At 38.7% G+C, this 22532-nt stretch overlaps 1 protein-coding gene across 8 annotated transcripts in view; it reads right to left on the minus strand.

The window, feature by feature from the left end:
- Positions 1-22532, minus strand: part of LOC105481893 (FA complementation group M) — a 72431-nt gene that overhangs the window by 36467 nt on the left and 13432 nt on the right. For 3 of the 8 annotated variants that reach the window (XM_011741677.3, XM_011741676.3, XM_011741680.2), the window contains exons 4-10: positions 17735-17893; positions 14134-14265; positions 12100-12232; positions 11335-11460; positions 10722-10808; positions 6931-7115; positions 1337-1543 (exon numbers count right to left, since the gene is read on the minus strand). In XM_011741677.3, the coding sequence (XP_011739979.2) occupies positions 1337-1543; positions 6931-7115; positions 10722-10808; positions 11335-11460; positions 12100-12232; positions 14134-14265; positions 17735-17893 (1029 nt within the window). Of the gene's footprint in view, positions 1-1336; positions 1544-6930; positions 7116-10721; positions 10809-11334; positions 11461-12099; positions 12233-14133; positions 14266-17734; positions 17894-22532 lie in introns of those variants that run through there. The other 5 variants (XM_071100224.1, XM_011741678.3, XM_011741679.3 and 2 more) reach the window with 5 other exon arrangements.

Here is a 22532-nt window from a genome sequence, read left to right on the forward strand (position 1 = left end):
AACATTTCATTAGGATCATTTTATGGATAAACTAGATGTTACATATGAATATGCTATAATCACATGAAAAGTATTAGCGAAATAATTTATTTTTCAGGATGATTTTAAAGAGTATATAAAATATTTTAAATCAGGGTTTTTTTCTGGAGATGGAGTCTCACTCTGTTACCCAGGCTGGAGTACAGTGGCAGGATCTTGGTTCACTGTAACCTCTACCTCCGAGGTTCAAGCGATTCTACTGCTTCAGACTCCCAAGTAGCTGGGATTACAGACACGCGCCACCACACCTGTCTGGTTTTTGTATTCTTTTAGTAGAGATGGGGTTTCACCACGTTGGCCAGGCTGGTCTCGGACTCCTGACCTCAAGTGATCTGCCTGCCTCGACCTCCTAAGGTACTGAGATTACAGGCGTGAGCCACCATGTCCAGCCTAAAATCAATTTTTTAAAATTATCATAGCTGTTAAGGAGACCTTTAATGTGAATCTATATATTTGGCTGCTATATAGTTACAAATCTATATATTTGTAACTAGTCTCAATGAGTTACAAAAGTTAGTTAATACTTTAGTGTAAGAAACACAAAATAATATTTTATGTAACATCTTATTTAGAAAGGCCTGTCACTCGGCGCCTGTAGTCCCAGCTACTCGGGAGGCTGAGGCAGGAGAATGGCGTAAACCCAGGAGGCGGAGCTTGCAGTGAGCCGAGATCGCGCCACTGCACTCCAGCCTGGGCGACAGAGCGGGACTCCGTCTCAAAAAAAAAAAAAAAAAAAAAAAAAAAAAAAGAAAGGCCTGTCACTCAAGATTGTATGAATCTAATTCAAGTTCCTTATCACTTAAAATAGGCATCAGCAAATTTCCATAAAGGGCCAGAAAGTAAACATTTTGGGTTTTTCAGGCTTCATACTGTCTCTGATATATATTCTTTGTTTCTTACTTAGTCAGTTATTTTGACAGCCCTTGAAAAGGAAAAAATGATTCTCGGTTTACTATAGTTCAGAAAGAAAAGTAAACTAAACACAAAGCATAGGCCTTCTTTAGAAGCACAGGAAAATAGTAAAACAAAGTAATACATATTGGTTTTTGGATCTAGGTATCTCTGAATTACTACTTACATATTAAAAATGTGTTTCTTTAGATGGATAAAAATTAGGAAACTGAATCCAGTCAAAAACTCTCCTAGTTACAAGATAGAATCCAATACAAAGAGGGGAAAATAAACCAAAACTATCTACAGAGTGTTTGGACTTGGAATGCTAACATGTTGATATTCACCTTTGGGCTATATTTCTCCAATTTCAATTGTCAAATTGTGTTCCTGCAGCTCTACTTACACGTTCCTCTCGTCCTTCAGAAAGGATAACAACTATCCTGCCTTGACGTTTACGGCCAGTTCTACCCATTCGTTGTACAAGACGAATTGGGCTCTTCTGGGAATCAAAACATATTATAAGATCAACTTCTCCTATATCCAAACCTTCTTCACCCACACAGGTAGAAACCAACGTGTTGTAACCACCATCACGAAACTGTTTCACTACCTAAAATAAAAATGATTGAAAAATAACTACATGCAAATATAAGAGAACTGTAGATCAAAGTATATTTTCCCCCACTCACCTGAAAAATAGTAAAATCAGATTAAAAATCAGCCTCAAAGCTGGCCACAGCTCATGCCTGTAATCTCAACACTTTGGGAGGACAAGGCAGAAGGACTGCTTGAGTCCAGGAGTTCAAGCTCAGCCTGAGCACATAGAAAAACCCTGTCTCCATGAAAAATTAAAAAAAAAACTAGCCCAGCATGATGGTGCATGCATGTAGTACTAACTACTTGGGAGACTGAGGCAGGAGGATCTCTTGAGCCCAGGAGTTCAAGGCTGCAGTGAGCTATTACTGTGACACTGTATTAACATCTTACGTAACATCTTATTTAGAAAGGCCTGTCACTCAAGATTGCAGCACAGTATGAATATAATTCAAGTTCCTTATCACTTAGAATAGGCATCAGCAAACTTCCATAAAGGGCCAGAAAGTAAATATTTTGGGTTTTTGGGATGTATTAAGTCTTCTCATAAACATTTCGGTTGCACTGGTCCAAGGATTTTCCTTCAATATGGAAATCCTCAGAGTACAAGAAGAAACAATGCTCATGATTAAACATTAAGATTCTAGCCTAGGCAACAGAGTAAAGCCTTGTTTCAACAAAACAAAACAAAAAAAATCAGCATCAAGGTTAGTACAGAATAGGAAAAGAAGCAATCAACTGGCAATATAAGCCAAAAGAGATTATGGTAAAATAAACAGTTCTAATTATTTTGCTTTAGCAATGGTTGTGATGTCAAAAGGATTTGTCCACAATTTAACAGTTTGTCACTGAATGAGAAACCCCAGAGTTTATTTTTTAGCATCACAGAAAGGGGAATAGGGCAGGTAAAATAGCCTACAGCAATCACTCCTATTTATCATATCTTAGACCTAAATGTATATAGTTTTATCTGAAATCGGTTTATAAATATTTCTGATAATATTTGTAAGAATGATATATTACTCTTAGAAGTCATATCTTACCTTTTATACTATCATTCCAGGATTTCTCTGAGATCAGTTTAATGAAACCCCAATAGCATGAGGAGTTAATGAAAACGTTAATGAAACATTTTCTAAAAGTCCCTTAAGCCTTATAAACTTAGTTCTCAACTGCTCTGAGCCTCGGTTTCTCCATACAGACCAATACCAACATTGCAGGTTTGTGTACAGTGGAGTGGTGGCGGTGGTAATTAAATGAGATAATGCAACATCAAAAGCTGAATTAGCTGATAAATAATGATAGCTACTATGTGCAAGGGCACCCTATGAGGCAGGTAACATAGTAAGTACTTTATACATTAGTTTCTACTGTCAATGACCCTATGAGGTAGATATCATCATTGCATTTTATTAAACAATCTGAAAATCTGAAAAGTTAAGCTATTTGCCTAATGTCTCACTAATAATCATCAGCATTTGAATGTTGGTGTCTCTGACTCCAAAAACCTAACTTAATCTATAAGCTAGTGTTATTGTTAAAAACTATAACCTTAAAAGTAGGATAATAAACATAAATGTATCATGTTAAGTCTTCTCATAAACATTTCGGTTGCACTGATCCAAGGATTTTCCTTCAACATGGAAATCCTCAGAGTATAAGGAGAAACAATGATCATGATTAAACATTAATAGTAATTCATTTCCTTTGGAATTTGTAATGACATTAAGCCAACCTGCATCTAACATAGAAAAGCATATGTCCTTTTTGCCCAGATTAAAAAAAAAAAAAAAACAAAGGCCACAGTGCTAGATACATTTTTAAAAATAATTAATGTAATTAACAGATTAATAATGTCAATTTTCTTTTTAGTTAACATGTATAAACTAAACTGTTACTTCCATGCTTAAGATTGACATTAATTTGCCATTGAAAATATACTTTCATGAACCCTTTCCACAAATTCAAGACATATATTCAATTGTTTATCCAGTATCTCTGCTTGATGTTTAAAAGAGTGCTACTGAGAGTGTGCTCCGTGAACTGTTTATTACTGGTGCCTGTCCAAAAACTGTTTATTACTGGCTGACAAAAAGATAAGTACAATAACTGAAAGTAAGGGTTTAGACACTTGAAAGAGTAATTTTGTTGGCAGACTCTAGTAATATTTTTAAAATTGGACTTGAACTTTATTTTTCATTCATTTTACTTTCTAATAATTCATTTTTATTATATTGTTCAAAAGTATCAGTATGTGATGTAGTGGGGGAAATAAACTGATCCTCTACCAGTTTCAATAGTTTGAAAAGCATTAATCTGAGAGGCATGTCAAAGTTAACTCATCTAAAACCAAGATCCTGCTATTCCCTAATTCTCCTGCCTCAGCCTCCCAAGTAGCTGAGATTACAGGCACCTGCCACCATCCCTGGCTAATTTTTGTATTTTTAGTAGAGAAAGAGTTTCACCATGTTGGCCAGGCTGGTCTCAAACTCCTGACCTCAAATGATCCGCCTGCCTTGGAGTCCCAAAGTGTTAGGAATACAGGCATCAGCCACCATGCCTAGCATTTCCTGCAGTCTTATTCATCTTAGTTAATACCAGCTCCTTTCAGTTGCTCAGGCCAAAAACCTTGGAGTCATCCTACAGCCAGACTTCATGTGCCTTTATCTCATATCCCACTCTAATTTGTCAATACACCATCAGCTTGACCTGCAAAATACATTCAGTACTTAACCACTTCTCACCACTTGCCTTGTTACCACCCTAGTCCAAGTCACCATCATCTTCAGTTTAAATTGTTATAAGTCTCCCAACTAGTCTCTCCACTTCCACCCTTACCCCCTACAGTTTATTCTTCAGACAATAACCAGTATTTTTTCTTTTTCTTTATTTGAGACAGGGTCTCACTGTGTTGCCCAGGCTGAAGTGCAGTGGTGTGATCTTGGCTCACTGCAGATTCAACCTCTGGGCTCAAGCATCCTCCCTCCTCAGCCTCCCAAGTAACTGAAGCTACAGGCACATGCCACCACACCCAGCTAATTTTTGTATTTTTGGTAAAGATAGGGTTTCACCATGTTGCCATGGTTGGTCTTGAACTCCTGGCCTCAAGAAATCTTCCTAACTTAGCCTCCCAAAGTGCTGTGACTGCAGGCATGAGTCACAGTGTCCAGCTGATTCGTTTAAAATATAAATCAGGCTAAGACCATCCTCTGCCCCAAACTCTCCAAGAACTTCTCATCTCAGTCACAGTAAGAGAAAGTCATTAAAATGGAAATGACATACAGGGCCCTAAAGGATCTCACCCTCCCATGTCTTCTGACTTAATATCATGTTTCTAAATAAATGGACAATGTACAATTATTTGCCTGCAAGCTCATTTCAAAATAAAATAGCTGTTATGAAAGCAATCACATATAGGAGTAATAAAAAAAAGTTTTTACTTTGGCATACATTAAAATATTATTGATATAAATGAGTAAATGATAAAGTCAGTAAAATCAATAAGGTTCTTACGGTGCCTGACAAGCTCAGGAAATAATGACTTTAGGTAATACTGAAATTGATCAGAGATCGGATTGGGTACTGTGGGTATTTTAAATAATGAAAATGCTTGACCTCCAAAACAAAAATCCAATTCATTTTTCATTCATACATAAATGTTAAGAGTAGTAATCACTCAATAGATGCCTTAAAAATATGTATAATCTGACTTGATGATGGGCAAAGGTATTATTTTCAGATTTAGGAAGGCACTCCCCATCATATCCAGTCAGCTTAAACAGACTCTTCTCGGTGTAGTCAGGGCAGGTATAAAAGGTATTTAAAGAATACCTGACCATGGCTCACACCTGTAATCCTAGCACTTTGGGAGGCTGAGGCGGGCGGATCACAGGAGGTCAGGAGATCGAGACCGTCCTGGCTAATACAGTGAAACCTCGTCTCTACTAAAAATATAAAAACTTAGCTGGGCATGGTGGTGGGCACCTGTAGTCCCGGCTACCTGGGAGGCTGAGGCAGGAGAATGGTGTGAACCTGGGAGGCAGAGCTTGCAGTAACCTGAGATGGCACCACTGCATTCCAGCCTGGGTGACAGAGCGAGACTCCGTCTCAAAAAAAAAAAAAAAAGAAAGAAAAGAAAGAATACCTGACCAACATGGTGAAACCCTGTCTCTACTAAAAATACAAAAAAAAAAAAAAAAAAAAAATGAGCTAGGTGTGATGGCGGGCACCTATAGTCCCAGCTACTCAGGAGGCTGAGGAGGGAGAATCCCCTGAACCTGGGAGGCAGAGCTTGCAATGAGCCGAGATCAGGCCACTGCACTCCAGCCTGGGTGACAGAGCGAGACTCCATTTCAAAATTAAAAAAAAAAAAAAGAAGGCTACCTCCCGGCCGGGCAAGGTGGCTCATGCCTGTAATAAGCATTTTGGGAGGCTGAGGCAGGCAGATCACCAGAGGTCGGAACTTTGAGACCACCCTGGCCATGATGGTGAAACCCCATCTCTACTTAAAATACAAAAATTAGCCAGGCGTCGGCGCCTGTAATCCCAGCTCTCTGGAGGCTGAGGCAGGAGAACCTGTGAGGTGGAGGTTTCAGTGAGCCAAGATCATGCCACTGCACTCCAGCCTGGACAACAAAGCGAGATTCCATCTCCAAAAAAAAAAAAAAAAAAAAGGATACCTCATTACCTCATCTACTAACATCTGCAGATTCAAAAAAGGATCTGTCAAAATGAATTAGAAATTAAAGAGATATCTAACTGGCAGTCACTACTCAAGTATAGACTTACACAGTTAATTTATAAAAAGCTGCATAGATTTTATAAAAATCAATAACATAAAATTTCCCTCAAAACCTCACAGCACTTAGAAAACAATGTTCTCTTACTCAGAGGATGAGGCTACCTTAAATACTATCATGGTTTCTTCTGACCCCATTTTTAAAGTAAGATTTTTAAATAAATAAAGATAAGCTAATTATTTGTTTAGAATAAATTATTAAAGTGACTTAACGTAAATAGTAAACATTTACTGGTGGCTCTACAATAAGATCTCTTTTAATGCTTACGACAACCCTATGATGTATGTTTACAGATAAGGAAAACTGAGGAAGAAGAAGTAAAGAAACTTTTAAGTGGTAGTCAGGATTCCAACCCAGGTAATATAATTCTAGAGTTTTTCTGCTTAACTTTTATATTTTACATTACTTTAAAAAAAAAAAAAGTTCCAAACCCACATAAAACATTTGTTATCATCTTTCAAAATATGCTCATTTTTACTTACATGTTTACTATAAAATTCTTTTTAAGTAGCTAATTGACCAGTGAGTTAAAACTAACAAAAAAAGAACAAGTGCAAAGCTAATCAATCTTATTTTTATTTTCATAAATTCCAAAAATAATTACCTCCAGTTGCTCCTTCTGGGTAAAACCCTTCGTGCTTTTCCCTGAGGCATGGCCAACAAAAGTCATTACTCTAATAATTGGCTGATGCTGTGAAAGCATTTCTGCAATTTCTTGAACACTATCTCGAAATGAAGAGAAGATCATAACTCGGGTCTCATCACGTTTCTTTTCAGAAGTGTTTTCAGCTACATATATACAAAAACTTTAATTACAACTTTTTACAAAGCATTTAGACAAGAACTAGTTCAAAAGACAAACCTGAAAGTATTATGCTAACAAATGATAGTTCTTTCAAAAAAATAATTTAGCTGGATGTGGTGGCACACACCTGTAGTCCCAGCTACTTGGGAGGCTGAGATGGGGGAATCACTTGAGCCCAGGAGTTCAAGACCAGCCTGGGCAACATAACATAGCAAGACCCAGTCTCTAATAAACAAACAAATAAATAAATAATTTCAAACATCTTGAAATTTTACTTTTTTTAAACTATATTCTCTATTAATTTTAATAATCGTAGCTTGTTATTTATCATTGGCTGTCATAAAATAAAATCCTAAACAAATCAAATATGAATTACCTGAATCACTTTTGACTAGTCCTTCAATTCAGGCATAATGGCTATCATTTCCCTTTACCTTCTAAGATAGCCAGAAGCACAGAATTATGTAGCTCCCCCTAATTTCATAAGTCTTCTCTTTCCTTTCTGTTCACTAAAGGCAATGTCTTAATCCACGCCATGCATTCTGTCCTCAAATCTACTATACTTTCAAATTCTCCAAAGAAAACTGCAAAATATACCCTACAGTGAATTCCAAAGCTGCTCCCAATATGTCTGTACTGAGGGGCAGGTGGGGTAGGGGGGTGGCAGACAGTAGAATGCACTAATAAGAACATGATCTTTGTGGCTGGGCACTTAATTCTCTGGGTGATTGGTGATCATGGTAGTTATTTAAGCTCTTTAAGCTTTAGTTTCTTCATATCTAATATGGATTGATGTATACATGAAACAGTAAAAGTCAAGTATATAGTTTTGCACTTATAGTAATTGGTTAATTATTGCATATTGTGTGGGGTTTTTGGTTGTTTGTTTTTATTTTTGAGACAGGGTCATGTTTGGTCACCTAGGCTGGAATGCAGTGGCACCATCACGGCTCACTACAGCTTCGACCTCTTGGGCTCAGGTGATCCTCCCACCTCACACTCTGAGTAGTTGGGACTACAGGCACATGCCACCATGCCCAGTTACATTTAAAATATTTTTGTAGAGACCGGGTTTTGCCATGTTGCCCAGGCTGGTCTCGAACTCCTGGGCTCAGGAGATCTGCCCACCTCAGCCTCCCAAAGTGCTGGGATTACAGGCATGAGCCACCACATCCAGCCTCTAATGATTTTTATTATCTTAATCATCATATGTGTTCTAAGGACTGCACTAAGCATTTTATGTATGTTAACTCATTCAATCTTCACAACTCCTCTAAGGAATAAATGACTTATTAAATATAAAGTTAATTTACAATACAAAAGCAAAACGTAGGACTTGAAGAAGCAGCTGTTCCAAGTAAAATTATTCTAAACAAACTTCTTTTAATTAATCATTGCATCAAGCATCAAGCCTCTGTATGTGACCAGCTCCTGAATGAATTGCTGCTTTCATCACAAAACCTACATCTCCTTCAACCTGTCACAGCCTGCCTTTTTACCCTCATTCCACTAAAGCTCCTTCCAGCAAAATCATCAATAACTTCCATACTGCCAAGTTCAATGGACACTTTTTAGTTTAACACACTGTACTCTTTCCTTCTGAAATAGTCTCTTTCTTCAGCTTCTCTTACACTTTACTTGTCTAGTTTCATCCCCAAGGTCCTTAGTGGCTTTTTTTCATCCAAACTTTGTTGATATTCTTCAGGACTCCATTCTGGATCCTCTTCTGTCTGTCTCTAAACTGTTGTCCTGACAATCACATCTATTCCTGAAACTTTAAATATTACCTCCAAAATGTATTCACATATATGTAAGTATGTAAAAACAGCACTAACCATTCTTCTGAGATCTACATTTGCTTATCTAATTTTAGGTGTCTCAAAAACATCTTAACGTGTTTGCTCTTTCTTTTGTTATTCTTTTTTTTTTTAATTGAAAAATAAAAGTTGTACATATTTAAGTTGTACAATATGTTTTGAGATGTCTATATACATTGTGGAATGGCTAAATTAAGCTAATTAACATACGTATTACCTCACATACTTATCTCTACATTTTTCACTTTACTCGTGTAATCATTTGCAAACATGTACACATAATTGTATATACCCAGCCAGATTCCTTTTTTCCTTTTTTTTTTTTTTTTTTTTGAGATGGAGTCTCACTCTTGCCAGGCTAGTGTGCAGTGGCACGATCTTGGCTCACTGCAACCTCCGTCTCCCAGGTTCAAGAGATTTTCCTGCCTTAGCCTCCCAAGTAGCTGAGACTGCAGGCATGCACCACCACACTCAGCTAATTTTTGTATTTTTAGTAGAGATGGGCTTTCACCATGTTGGCCAGGATGGTCTTGATCTCGACCTCGTGATCTGGCCGCCTCAGTCTCTTACAGTGCTGGGATTACAGGCGTGAGCCACTGCACCCACCCAATTCCCTTTTTTCTTATACCATATGTCTAATCCACCAGCAAATACAATAAATAAGTTGGTTCCAATTTGAACATATCTCTAGAATCTATTTCCCAGCACCTTGACCACTATTGCCTTGACGCACACCATTATTATGTGTCATCATCCAAGACTATCATAATAGTTTTCTAAGTTATCAATGTCTATGCTCCACAAAACTACCAGAGTGATCCTTAAAATGTCATCTCATTCCACTGCTACAAATACCTCTCTTTGGTTTTGCAAAGCACAAATACTCAGAAATTAAAAACTAAAGTCTGATATTATCTGGATACCTCTCATCTATATCGCTTGTAGCCTCAGTCACACTAATCTAACCACATTGGTCTGTTTAATCGTACCAAGCACCCTACTGCCACCTCAGGGCCTTTGAATCTGCTATTTTTACTGCTTAGAATTCTCTCTCCCCCAACCTCCAAAACTCACAAGGCTTCCTCCCTTATCTCGATTATCACTTTAAATATCCCTCTACAGAGAAGCCTTCCATAACCATCCTATATAAAACAGCACTCCTCTATAACTCTCTCTCTCCTAACCTACTTTACTTTAATCTTCTACTTTACTATATATTGTTTTTCTGTCCACTTTCTTTATATTATCCCAAGCTAACTTATATAGTACCTTATTCTTAACATTCCCACCACCACCCTTGCCCTAACCCTTCCAAAATTTCTCAGAGCTTTTTAGTATTCATTATCCAGAGTAATTAAAAGCCCATCTTCTCCATAAGAAATGTTAGAATAAACTAATAAGTCGAAGTTTTTTGTTTTATTTTCGAGATTATTTATTTTGAGTTTTGCTCTTGTAGCCCAGGCTGGAGTGCAATGGCACAATCTCGGCTCACCGCAACCTTCACCTCCCAGGTTCAAGCGATTCTCCTACCTCAGCCTCCCAAGTAGCTGGGATTACAGGCATGCGCCACTATGCTCGGCTAAGTTTTGCATTTTTAGTAGAGATGGGATTTCACCATGTTGGTCAGGCTGGTCTTGAACTCCTGACCTCCCGTGATCTTCAGCCTCCCAAAGTGCTGGGATTATAGGCATGAACAACCACACCCGGCCATAAGTAAAGTTCTACCTCTTGCAATAACTTTGCCTTGCCTTAAAGCTACTAAACATGACCTACCATTCCATGACTTGAAGTGTTCAATTACAACTTCTTCTAATTTCTTTAACTTTGGATGACTATAAACAAATTTTTTATTTTTATCTCCTGGAAAAAAACAAAAATATCAATTTAAAAAAAATTTTTTTTCCATATTCAATTACACTAGTGTATATTAAAGTTATCTTTTCCAATGCATATGTTGGACTTTTTTAAAAAAAATTTTTAAATTTAAACCACAGGTAACATCTAGGTAGCACATAAGTCTTACTGTAAAATGAACTTTGAACTTCCATAAAAATTTCATTCTGAGAGAACCTAAACAAGAACCAGCAGCAAAGCAAAAATATATTTTAAACTATAAATCAGGTTTTGATAGTTCTGAGAATTTTCACTACCACTAACAACTACTAACATCTGTTATGTTTATAGTTTAAACATTGTTTAAAGCATATAAACTTTAAACTTGTATATATTAATCTTAACTTTAAAAATGAAATAGTTACACATTTAACAGATCTGTTGCTACAAAATATAAATAATTGTAGACATTTGCATCAAAGGAGCAAAATTTCAAAATTAACTTTGATTAAGAAACACAATGCAATACATAATTTTAAAAGAAAAACCAGACCTTGTTGGATAGCAGAAACACTATCTGCTGAAGTACTACGTGTATGTGCAAACATACACTCTAGATGATTATAGAGCTTCATGAAGTCTTCATTTCGGCCAAGTTCATTTTTTGACCGTGTCATCCCTTCAGAAATTAAGAAAAGGTTTTCCAAATAAATAATAATAAAACTGATAAAATGTATTATTTATTAAAAAGAAATTAAACTTTAGCAATGAATGTAAGTTTTTCAAGTGTAAACATGAAAACCAGCAACTTTTTGCAGTTCTACATTCATATATGTATTAATGAATGGTTTCCTTTTCTCCAGGAATTTATTAAAAACAAAGAAACATGGCCATTTGTTAATTATTCCAGTGCTTTTTAAAATAAATCATTTTTAAGTAATCCAAACTCTTTGTCTTTTTGTTTTGGTTTTTTTGAGACAGTCTCACTCTGTTGCCCAGGCTGAAGTGCAGCAGCGTAATCTTGACTCAAGGCAACCTCCGCCTCTCAGGTTCAAGCGATTCTCCCGCCTCAGCCTCCTGAGTAGCTGGGATTACAGGTGTGCATCACCACACCCGGCTAATTTTTGTATTTTTATTAGAGACAGGGTTTCACCATGTTGGCCAGGCTGGTCTTGAACTCCTGACCTCAAGTGATCCATCCATCTCGGTTTCCCAAAGTGCTGGGATTACAGGCATGAGCCACTGTGCCCAGCCCTTCAATGTCTTTAGCCAAAATAATACATGTCATTATTTCTTTAAATAATTTGATATAATTTACCTTTAGTTCCATCCATAATTCCACAAAGGAAGAAATATAATGATCTCATTCCCATTTGCTGCAATAATTCATAACCATGATATAAACTAATACAAATAGCAAACTCTCCCTCGATTACGCCTTGTTGTATTCCCTAGAAAAACAGCATATGTCAAATTTAACCAGAGAAATAAATGAACATACACGCTCCATGCCCAAGTTGTCAGGCCATAGTCAGTGTAACATTTATAATATAATCCAAATGATCATAATAATCATTCCCTTCTATACTGCTATAACTGACTGGTTATTAAATGTCATCTTACAGGATGTTGCTATGGAAAGGTACCAATGTATTTTTTATGTAAAATCTGCCCCTTTGTTTTTTTTTCTTTAATTAAACAAGAAACTTACATTTTAAAAATAAGTAAAGGAGAAAAAAATTATACTGTTTTTCTTTACAGGTAAATTAATTGGCAGTATATAGATATATTTGTTCTTTCAAAACTATATAGTAAGCATCTACTACATGTCAAACGCTGAGCTAGATACAATGGAAATGGGAAATAAGTTAGATATGGCCTATCCTCATGCATGTTACTGGCAAAAACACAAATATTTAATCAGACTGTTTTAATGCCAACATTTAATACCAAGTTTAAGTGCTATGAAAATATCTGATACTGAGCCCCAGAAACTATTCTAAGCACATTACTTGCACAATTCACTTAATCTTAGTATTTAGCAGGTAGCTACTATTGTTATGCTCATTTTACAGATGAGGAAGCTCATACAAGCTATAAGTAGCAGAACCACTATTTAGACCCAGGAATTTTGGCTAAGAGGCCTTGTGCTTTCAACCACTACTCTCATGGAAAAATGAAGGACACATTCCTTTATGGAAGTACATGGTATGTGTATCTATCTGATAAGATAGTTTTTAAGGACAGCATGGAGAACATATTCTAATTATTTTTCTTTGAGATGAAGACTACTGTTTTCTAACATTTTTAGTAGCATTTAACCTTTGGACCTAGTTTGACAGACATTTTCCTATCCATTTATTTTTTTCCAATGCAGGTTAGAAACAAGAAGCTTGCTGTGATGCTTCCTTTAAACTCTGGTATTGAGAATAAGAATAAATGTTCTGTGTCTAAAATTCAGTTACAATCTACCCTCTCATGGCCTTGCGACTTTACAAAATAAATGGACTTAAAGACAAATTCTTCATTAAAAGTTAAAAAGAAAGGTTGGGCACTGTGGCTCACATCTGTAATCTTTGGGATTACACTCGGGGAGGCCAAGACAGGCAGATCACCTGATGTCAGGAGGTTGAGACTGGCCTGGCCAACATGGTGAAACCCTCTCTCTACTAAAAATACAAAAATTAGTCAGGCATGGTGATGTGTGCTTGTAGTCCCAGCTACTAGGGAGGCTGAGGCATGAGAGTCACTTGAACCTGAGAGGCAGAGGTTACAGTGAGCCAAGGTCACGCCACTGCACTCCAGCTTGGGCAATAGAGCGAGATTCTGTCTCAAAAAAAAAAAAAGTAAGAAAGAAAAAGTTAAAAGGTAAAATTTATCTTAATACAAATCATTACATTGTATTCTTGCCAGGTTTTTTTCATGCTTTTATAAACTATATAAACATTTCTGATTTTTTTTTTTTTTTTTTTGAGACAGGTCTAACTCTGTCACCTAGGCTAGAATGCAATGCTAAAATCACAGCTCACTGCAACCTCGACCACCCAGCCTCAAGCAATCCTACCCTGCCTCAGGCTCCTGAGTAGGTACATACCACCACACTTGGCTATTTTTTTTTTTACATTTGTAGAGACAGGATCTCACTATGTTGCCCAGGCTGGTCTTGAACTCTGGGGCTCAAGTGATCCTCCCACCTTTGCCTCCCAAAGAGTTGGGATTACAGGCATCAGCCACTGTGTTCAGCCTCATTTTTTGATGAGCTAATAGGTACCCAAAAAATCAGTACCTACGTTTTATCCTGGCTTTAGGTGAAAATTTACTCTGTCATCAAAATTTATTTAAAAATACCTACCACAATATTCGGAGATGGGTTTTTCCTAAATTGATCTCTTGCCAGAATTATCTGGTATTTTGTTAGATTTGGGATATCCCTTCTCATCAAAACATTCCTCTGAATCAAAGAATGAGCAAATGATTCCAAAATCTGCAAATTTAAAAGCAATCTAGTTTAAGCTTGCTCTAAGTCCTTTTTCAAGTACAATCATTTTCTCACATATTAAAATAGGAATTATATATTTAATAAGGTTTGCCTTACAATGAATGTTTAAGTAAACTCAGCAATGATAACATTTAAAACTACTTCACATCTATCCCCAAATAATATCCATATAAAAATCAACATAAGCAATTATTATATACAACTATAATTTAAGAACACATTTGTTAATCTGTTTATTTCTTTTTTTTTCTTTTTGAGATGGAGTCTCGCTCTGTCGCCTAGGCTGGAGTGCAGTGGCGCCATCTCGGCTCACTGCAAGCTCCGCCTCCTGGGTTCACGCCATTCTCCTGCCTCAGTCTCCCGAGTAGCTGGGACTACAGGCGCCCGCCACCTTGCCCGGCTAATTTTTTGTATTTTTAGTAGAGACGAGGTTTCACCCTGTTAGCCAGGATGGTCTCGATCTCCTGACCTCCTGATCCGCCCGTCTCGGCCTCCCAAAGTGCTGGGATTACAGGCTTGAGCCACCGCGCCCGGCCCTAATCTGTTTATTTCTTAACTCCTCTCTCCCTCAACCTACACACACTGTAATCTAAGTGTAAGTACCATGAAAGAAGACCTTTGATTTCTTCACTGTTACAACCTCAGTACCTAGACCAGTTTGGCACTTAGGTCCTCAGCAGATACTTGTAGTTTGTAAAGTACTGAATAAATTGAAATGTCTTGAGTATATTTAATTTTACTCACTGACTCATTTTTTTCAACAAATATTTATTAAGCACCTACTATGTAACAAGCAGTGCTCTAAATGCTGGGTGTCTGGGTGAGGGGGAAAGGACAAGATGGAGGAAGGTGAACAAGATGGAGCAGTCCCTGTTGTTTCCGGGTTTTTCATCACAGATTTTCCCGCGCCCAGGAAAAGAACCAAATCAACTGAGCATGTGCAGAGTGACGTCAAGCCGGGGACACCGAAATTCAAGAAGCCACTCCTACACACACGCCCCAAACTCCTCCCCCCTCCAGCTCCCAGGCATGAAAGTCTGCTGCCAGTAAGCGCCGGTGTGACTTCTTCCGCCCTGGCATTTGTGGACCGGAGAACATCACCCAAAAGGACCGGAGCGACTTCCCTGGCCCCCCACACCTGAGGACCAGAGAACCTCGACCGAGAGTGTGTGCATATTTGCAATAAAAGACTGCCACTTTCTTACGTACTTTGGCCTCATGTTTAATTACTTAGCTCTCCTAAATTAAGTTAAATTAAATTAAAACACTGGGGACAGTGTGGCTAAGACAAAGTCACTGCTCCCATATAATTTCCATTCCAAAGGAGAGAACCAAAGAATAAAGAAGCGAACAAAGAAAGCAGATCATTTGGATTATAACAAATGCATTTAAGAATCTAAAACACAATAATGCTGTAGAGTCTTTGAGAGGAAAGGGATCATTATTAAATAAGGTGAACAAAGACTCTCTCTTTGAGGAGCGAACATTTGAGTTTACATGTGAATGATGAGGTATGTCTACCATGTGAGGTTCTAAGGACAAAGGATTCCGGAGAGAGAAGTCAGCAAACAAAAAGGTCCTGAGGCAGAAATGAGCTTAATGGCACAAAAGGAGACCGATAGATGAAGACCTATTATAGCAGTATGTAATTGTTTAAATTTTTGCCTAATTTGTATTTTCTAAACTATGGCTAGTTTAATACAGTATTTTCCTCCCTTCCAACTTTGTTGATCACACTGCCTAATAAGGCACTCTAAAAATACCAACAAAATTAAATTACATTTGTATATGATTATAAGAATTATCATATTTACATTGTTATAAATGGAATGATTTTCAATTAAAAATGCACTAATATCAAAGAGACGATTACAAAAAGACTTTGCCACATCTTAACTCAATAATGCAAATAATTTAAAAACAAAAAACAAGCTGTATTACTACAAAATGTCTCTTAAGAAAGACTTATTATAGATTAAGTGACAGATAACTTTTTGGTTATCTATTCCTGTAACCATCTTTAATCCATGGCAATGAAAATGTGAAAACATGTTGTTCTACCATGACACTAAGTATGAACTGCAGAAAAACAATGTGTTACCTCAAATTTCTCCCAGTGAAAATGACAATTGTCTAAGCAGGTCCTCAACAGCTATAACATTGACATTTGGGCCAGACAATTCTTTGTTGTGGGGTTGCTGTCCTATCCATTGTAGGATGTTTAGCTGCTTCCTGGCCTCCACATACTAGATGCCAATAATAACTCCACATTTCACCTCTTGCCTTCCCCTTCTATCCTGTCTTTTTGTTGTTGTTGTTGTTGTTGTAAGAACCAAAAATGTGTCAAGTCATTCCCAAATGTTGCCAGGTAGGTGAAATAATTCCCAGTTGCAAAGCACTGCTGTATAAAGGATCAGGGAGGACAACAGTGAAAATATATTTCATTACAAAGAAACCTCTGAGGACCAGGCACATGGTGGCTTACACCTGTAATCCCAGCACTTTGGGAGATCGAAGCAGGAGAATCACTTGAGGTCAGGAGTTCAAGACCAACTTGGCCAACAAAGCGAAACCTCATCTCTATTAAAAAATAGAAAAATTAGCCAGATGTGGTAGCATGCGCCTGTAATCCCAGCTACTTGGGAGGCTGAGGAGAATCGCTTGAACCGGGCAGGTGGAAGCTGTAGTGAGTGAGCTGAACCGAACAAAAAAAAACCAAAAAGAAAACAAAGAAACTTCTGGCTGAATCTCAGCACATGTTCGTGTTACGGGTGTGTGCACTTTGTGAAAATTCACTGAGCTTTGTCTACTTTCACTGTTTGTGTGTGTGTGTGTGTATGTATGCGCATATTCTATATTCCAGTTAAAAGGTTTACTTAAAAAAATGCAAAACCATGTAAGGCTATTATTTGCTTTACAAATGGCCTGTCTTTTGTATTTTCCCTTTCAATAATAGTTTGCTAGTAAATACAAAACACGGTGCTCATTCCAAAAATTTTAACTTCAAAGAATTTTTTCAACATATCAATTATATAAAAATAAGTATATTAAGCCGGGCGCGGTGGCTCAAGCCTGTAATCCCAGCATTTTGGGAGGCCGAGACGGGTGGATCACGAGGTCAGGAGATCGAGACCATCCTGGCTAACACGGTGAAACCCCGTCTCCACTAAAAAATACAAAAAACTAGCTGGGCGAGGTGGCGGGCGCCTGTAGTCCCAGCTACTCGGGAGGCTGAGGCAGGAGAATGGCGGGAACCCAGGAGGCGGAGCTTGCAGTGAGCCGAGATCTGGTCACTGCGCTCCAGCCTGGGCGACAGAGCAAGACTCCGTCTCAAAAAAAAATAAATAAATAAATAAATAAAAATAAGTATATTATCACATCCAAATCCTGTTAGCTGAAATAATTAAATTACCAGTTTATTTATGAAATCCTAAATGTCATAAAAATGGCTTACCTGGATATAGGTCTTTTGGATGGCTGCAAGTTCTTCACCAAGTGGAACAATAAGCTTTTCAATTTTTCTTTCATAAGAATATGCCAAAATATCTGGAGAATCTTCAGAACGAAGCTCTATCTGCCCAATTAGCAGGTTAGTAATAACTTGTTGCACAGCCTATGCGAAATCAATTAAGTATGATTATAAATTACATTACATGTTAAAATTTTTTAGTTTAAGTCACTATCAGAAATAAAATAGCAGTAAAATTTTGAAAGAAGCACCAGAAATTTATATCATTAAATACCAAAAAAGAAAGACGACAAGCCTATAAGAAAAGTACATCAGAAGTAGTACAACAGGTGAAAAGTGCTTCCAAAACATCTTTTCCCCACACAGACCTTCAAGCAAAGCATCTGAGAAATAAGAATACTGTAAATGTCCAAAAAGTTCCTCAAATGTAGTTTGGTACTTTCCAAATACAGTCTTTATAAAGACTCAGACAAAAATTTCAAATTAGCAATACTAAATCAATTATTGATAAATTAGTAGAATATTTTCCATTTAAATCAACATATATGATGTGAATACATTTCCAGGGCTAAATTTCATGTACCCAAAGCTTATAAATAGACTTCATTATAAAATTAGGAAACTGGAGAAAAAACATATAATCTGTTAGTGTAAACAACTACTGTACCAGAAGACTATGGTACTGACAGTGTGATTAACAATTAAAAAGAAAAAAAAAACAAAACAAAACAAAGAAAGAGAATCCTGAGAGTATCTAAAAATTAAAAGTTGTTTTGTTGTTGTTGTTGTTGTTGTTGTTGTTGTTTTTTGAGACGAACTCTCACTCTGTCACCCAGGCTGGAGCACAGTGGCATGATCTCGGCTTACTGCAACCTCTGCCTCCTGGGTTCAAGTGATTCTCCTGCCTCAGCCTCCCCAGTAGCTGGGATTACAGGCGCTTGCAACTATGCCCAGCTAATTTTTTGTGTTTTTAGTAGAGATGGGGTTTCACCATGTTGGTCAGGCCGGTCTCGAACTCTTGACCTCATGATTCACCCACCTTGGCCTCCCAAAGTGCTGGGATTACAGGAGTGAAGCATCGTGTCCAGCTTTTTTTTTTTTTTTTTTTTTGAGATGGAACCTCCCTCTGTCGCCCAGGCTGGAGTGTAATGGCGCAATCTATCTCAAGTTACTGCAACCTCTGACTCCCAGGTTCAAGCAATTCTCCTGCCTCAGCCTCTCCAGTAGCTGGGACTACAGGCATACGTCACCACACCCAGGTAATTTTTGTATTTTCAGTACAGATGGGGTTTCACTATGTTGGCCTAATTGGTCTCCAACTGACCTCTGTGATCCGCCCACCTTGGCCTCCTAAAGTGCTGGGATTAAAGGTGTGAGCCATGGCACCCAAACAAAAATAGAAAGCCTTGTGGGTTTAGGCCAGGCAGCAGCTCATGCCTAAGGGTGTAATCACAGGGCTGTGGGAGGCCAAGTTGGGAAGACTGCTTGAAGCCAGGAATTTGAAACCAGCCTGGGCAACATAGTGAGACCCCATATCTACAAAAAATGACAATTGCTGGTGAAGTGGCAAGCACCTGCTGGAGTATCACTTGAACTCAGGAGTTCTAGGCTATAGTGAGTGAGCTACAGTTGCCACTGCATTTCAGCCTGGGTGACAGAGCAAGACCTTGTCCCTTGTCTCAAAAAAAAAAAAACAAAGAAAGCCTGGAGGGCTGAATTTCAGGAAAACAAAACAAAACAAAATAGCCTAGGGTAAGAATCATATCTTAGCATTCCCAATACCTGGCAAAGTGCCCAATACAGCACACCATAATCATAATCACTGGGGGCCTTATGTATTCAAAATCTAGAGTACATTTGGGACCATTTTATAAAATTAAGCTTATTGCTTTTAATAGTTCATTCATGAAAGAAATACATGGGTAACTCCCACATGCCAGGCATTGAGTTAATGACAGAGGAGTACCAAAATTGGCATAATCCCTACATTCGTGTAGCTGATATTTTAGTGGCGCTGAAGGACCACAAATAATCAATATGCAAAAGAATGACAGATTATCACAAATGTTAAGAAGAAAATAACAAGATAGGGAACACTGACAAGATAGCTTAGTTAGAACGGATCTTTCTGAAGGAATGGCATTTTTAAACTGACTGAAAAACATGAATGTTTAAATGAGGTCAGGGAGAAAACCAGAGATAGGATACAAATTTCTAAGCTCATCAAAAAGAGGATAGAAGAAAAAAGTCTTGCAGCTTGGGAGAGTTAAAAGCTATCACTGGAAGCATGGAGCGAGATGGAAATACAGATAATTGCCCACGCAGAACATCAAATCTGACAACTGTCTACACAAAAAAGCACCTTCATGAGAACCAAAAATCAACTGAGCAATCACAGTACCTGGTATTCACTTCATATTGCTGAAAGAGGCACTGAAGAGGATAGGAAACACAATCTTTTTTTTTTTTTTTTTTTTTTAGATAGAGTCTCACTCGGTCGCCCAGGCTGGAGTGCAGTGGCGCAATCTCGGCTCACTGCAAGCTCCGCCTCCCGGGTTCACGCCATTCTCCTGCCTCAGCCTCCTGAGTAGCTGGGACTACAGGCACCCGCCACACGCCCGGCTAATTTTTGGTATTTTTAGTAGAGACGGGGTTCCACCGTGTTAGCCAGGATGGTCTTGATCTCCTGACTTCGTGTTCCACCTGCCTCGGCCTCCCAAAGTGCTGGGATTACAGGTGTGAACCACCGTGCCCGGCCAGGAAACATAATCTTGAATCATCAACACCACCCCTCCCTCATCCCCCAGAGGCCCTGTGGTGTGGAGAAAGAATCCAAGAACTCGGGGGAGGAAGAGTGCAGTTTCTGTGAGAGTGTGCCTTGAACTAAGTGTTGCTCTGTCACAGTGAAAAGCAAAACGAAGTGGAACTCAGTGCTACCACAGAGGGAGCATTTAGACCAGCCCTAGCCAGAAGGGAATTCCCCATCCTAGTGGTTGGAACTTAACTTCCAGCAAGTGCTCTGGAGACGATGAACATGAGGGGCACATGACCTAGTGAGACACCAGCTGGGACAGTTAAAGGAGTGCTTGCACCACCCTTCATTCAACCCCAGGCTATGCAGCTCACAGAAATGAAAAGTGACTCCTTCCTTCTGCTTGAGGAAAAAAGAGGGAAGAGTAAAGAGGACTTTGTCTTGTATCCTGGGTATCAGCTGAGCCACAACAGGATAGGGCAGAGTAGTGAGGTCTCCGTTCCAGACCCTAGCTCCCTGACAACTTTTCTATTCGTACCCCGGGCGGGAAGGAAACCCACTACCTTGAAGGGAAGAACCCAGTCCTAGCAAGATTCATCACTTGCTGACTAAAGAGCCCTTGGGCCCTAATAACCATCAGCCATACCCAGGTAATATGTCATAGGCCTTAGGTGAGACTCTGAGACATGCCAGCTTCAGGTGAGACCCAGCACATCTCTAGCAATGATGGCTATAATGAGAGACTACTTCTGCTTGAGAAAAGCAGAAGTAAAGGAGACTTTGTCTTATACCATAGGTACCAGCGTGGCCACAGTGGGGTAGAGCAACAAATGGGCTCTTGGGGACCTGATTCCAGGCCTTGACTCTTGAACAGCATTTCTGAAACTGTCCCAGGCCAGAGGGGAACCCACTTCTCTGAAGGGTGAGTCCCAGGCCTGACAGCATTCAACACAAGCTGACTGAAGAGTCCTTGGGCCTTAAGTGAAAATCAGCAGTAGACTGGCGGTACACCCCATGGGCCTATGGTAGTGGTGGCCATGGGGAGAGGCTCCTCTGCCTGTGGAAAGAAAGAGTGAGAAGGATTTCATCTTGTGCTTTGAGTGCAAGCTTAGCTGCAGTAGTATAGAGCACAAGGTAGATTTCTAAGGTTTCTTACTCTAGTTCCTGGCTCCCAGATGGCATCTCTGGACTTGCCCAGGGCCTGGGGGAACTTGCTACCCTGAAAGAAAGGAGAGAAACCTGGCTGGCTTCAACTCTTTCTGATTGTAAAGCCTTAAGTAAACATAGACAGCAGGCAGGTAGTGGTGACAGCAGGCCAAGAGTGAGACTCAGTGCTGTGGTAGCTTCAAGTCTTACCCAGTGCAGTCCCAGTGGTCATGGCCACAAGGTGGCTTGTGTTACCACACCCCCAGCTCCAGGTAGCTTAGCACAGAGAGAGAAACTCCATTTGTTTCTCTCTGAGACTCAGACAGTGCCTCTGAGTCTGCAAGAACTAAAGTGTTAACTGCACTTGGCATGCTCCCTAATGGAAATACAGCTTAGATCACAACACACAAGTCCCTCTGAATACCCGGAAATCCTTCCCCCTAAAAAAGATGGGTACAAACAACTCCAGTCTGTGAAGACAATAAATACCTAACTCTTTATTATCCAGACACAGGTGAACATCCAAAAGCATCGAGACCATCAGGAAAATATGATCTCTCCAAATGAATTAAATAAGGTACCAGGAGATATGGGACCTTTCAGACAGTGAATTCAAAATAGCTGTTTTGAGAAAACTCAAGGAAATTCAAGATAACACAGAGAACGAATTCAGAATTCTCTCAGATAAATTTAGCAAAGAGATGGAAATAATCAAAAACAATCAAGTACAAATTCTGGAGGTGAAAAATGCTATTGACATACTCAATAATCCAACAGAGTCTCTTAATATAAGCAGAATTCATCAAGTAGAAGAAAGAAATACTGAGCGTGAAGACAGGCTATATGAAAATACACAAAAGAGACAAAAAAAAAAAAAGAAAAGAA

This window comes from Macaca nemestrina, chromosome 7, assembly GCF_043159975.1.
Source record: "Macaca nemestrina isolate mMacNem1 chromosome 7, mMacNem.hap1, whole genome shotgun sequence".
In the NCBI taxonomy this organism is placed as follows: domain Eukaryota; kingdom Metazoa; phylum Chordata; class Mammalia; order Primates; family Cercopithecidae; genus Macaca; species Macaca nemestrina.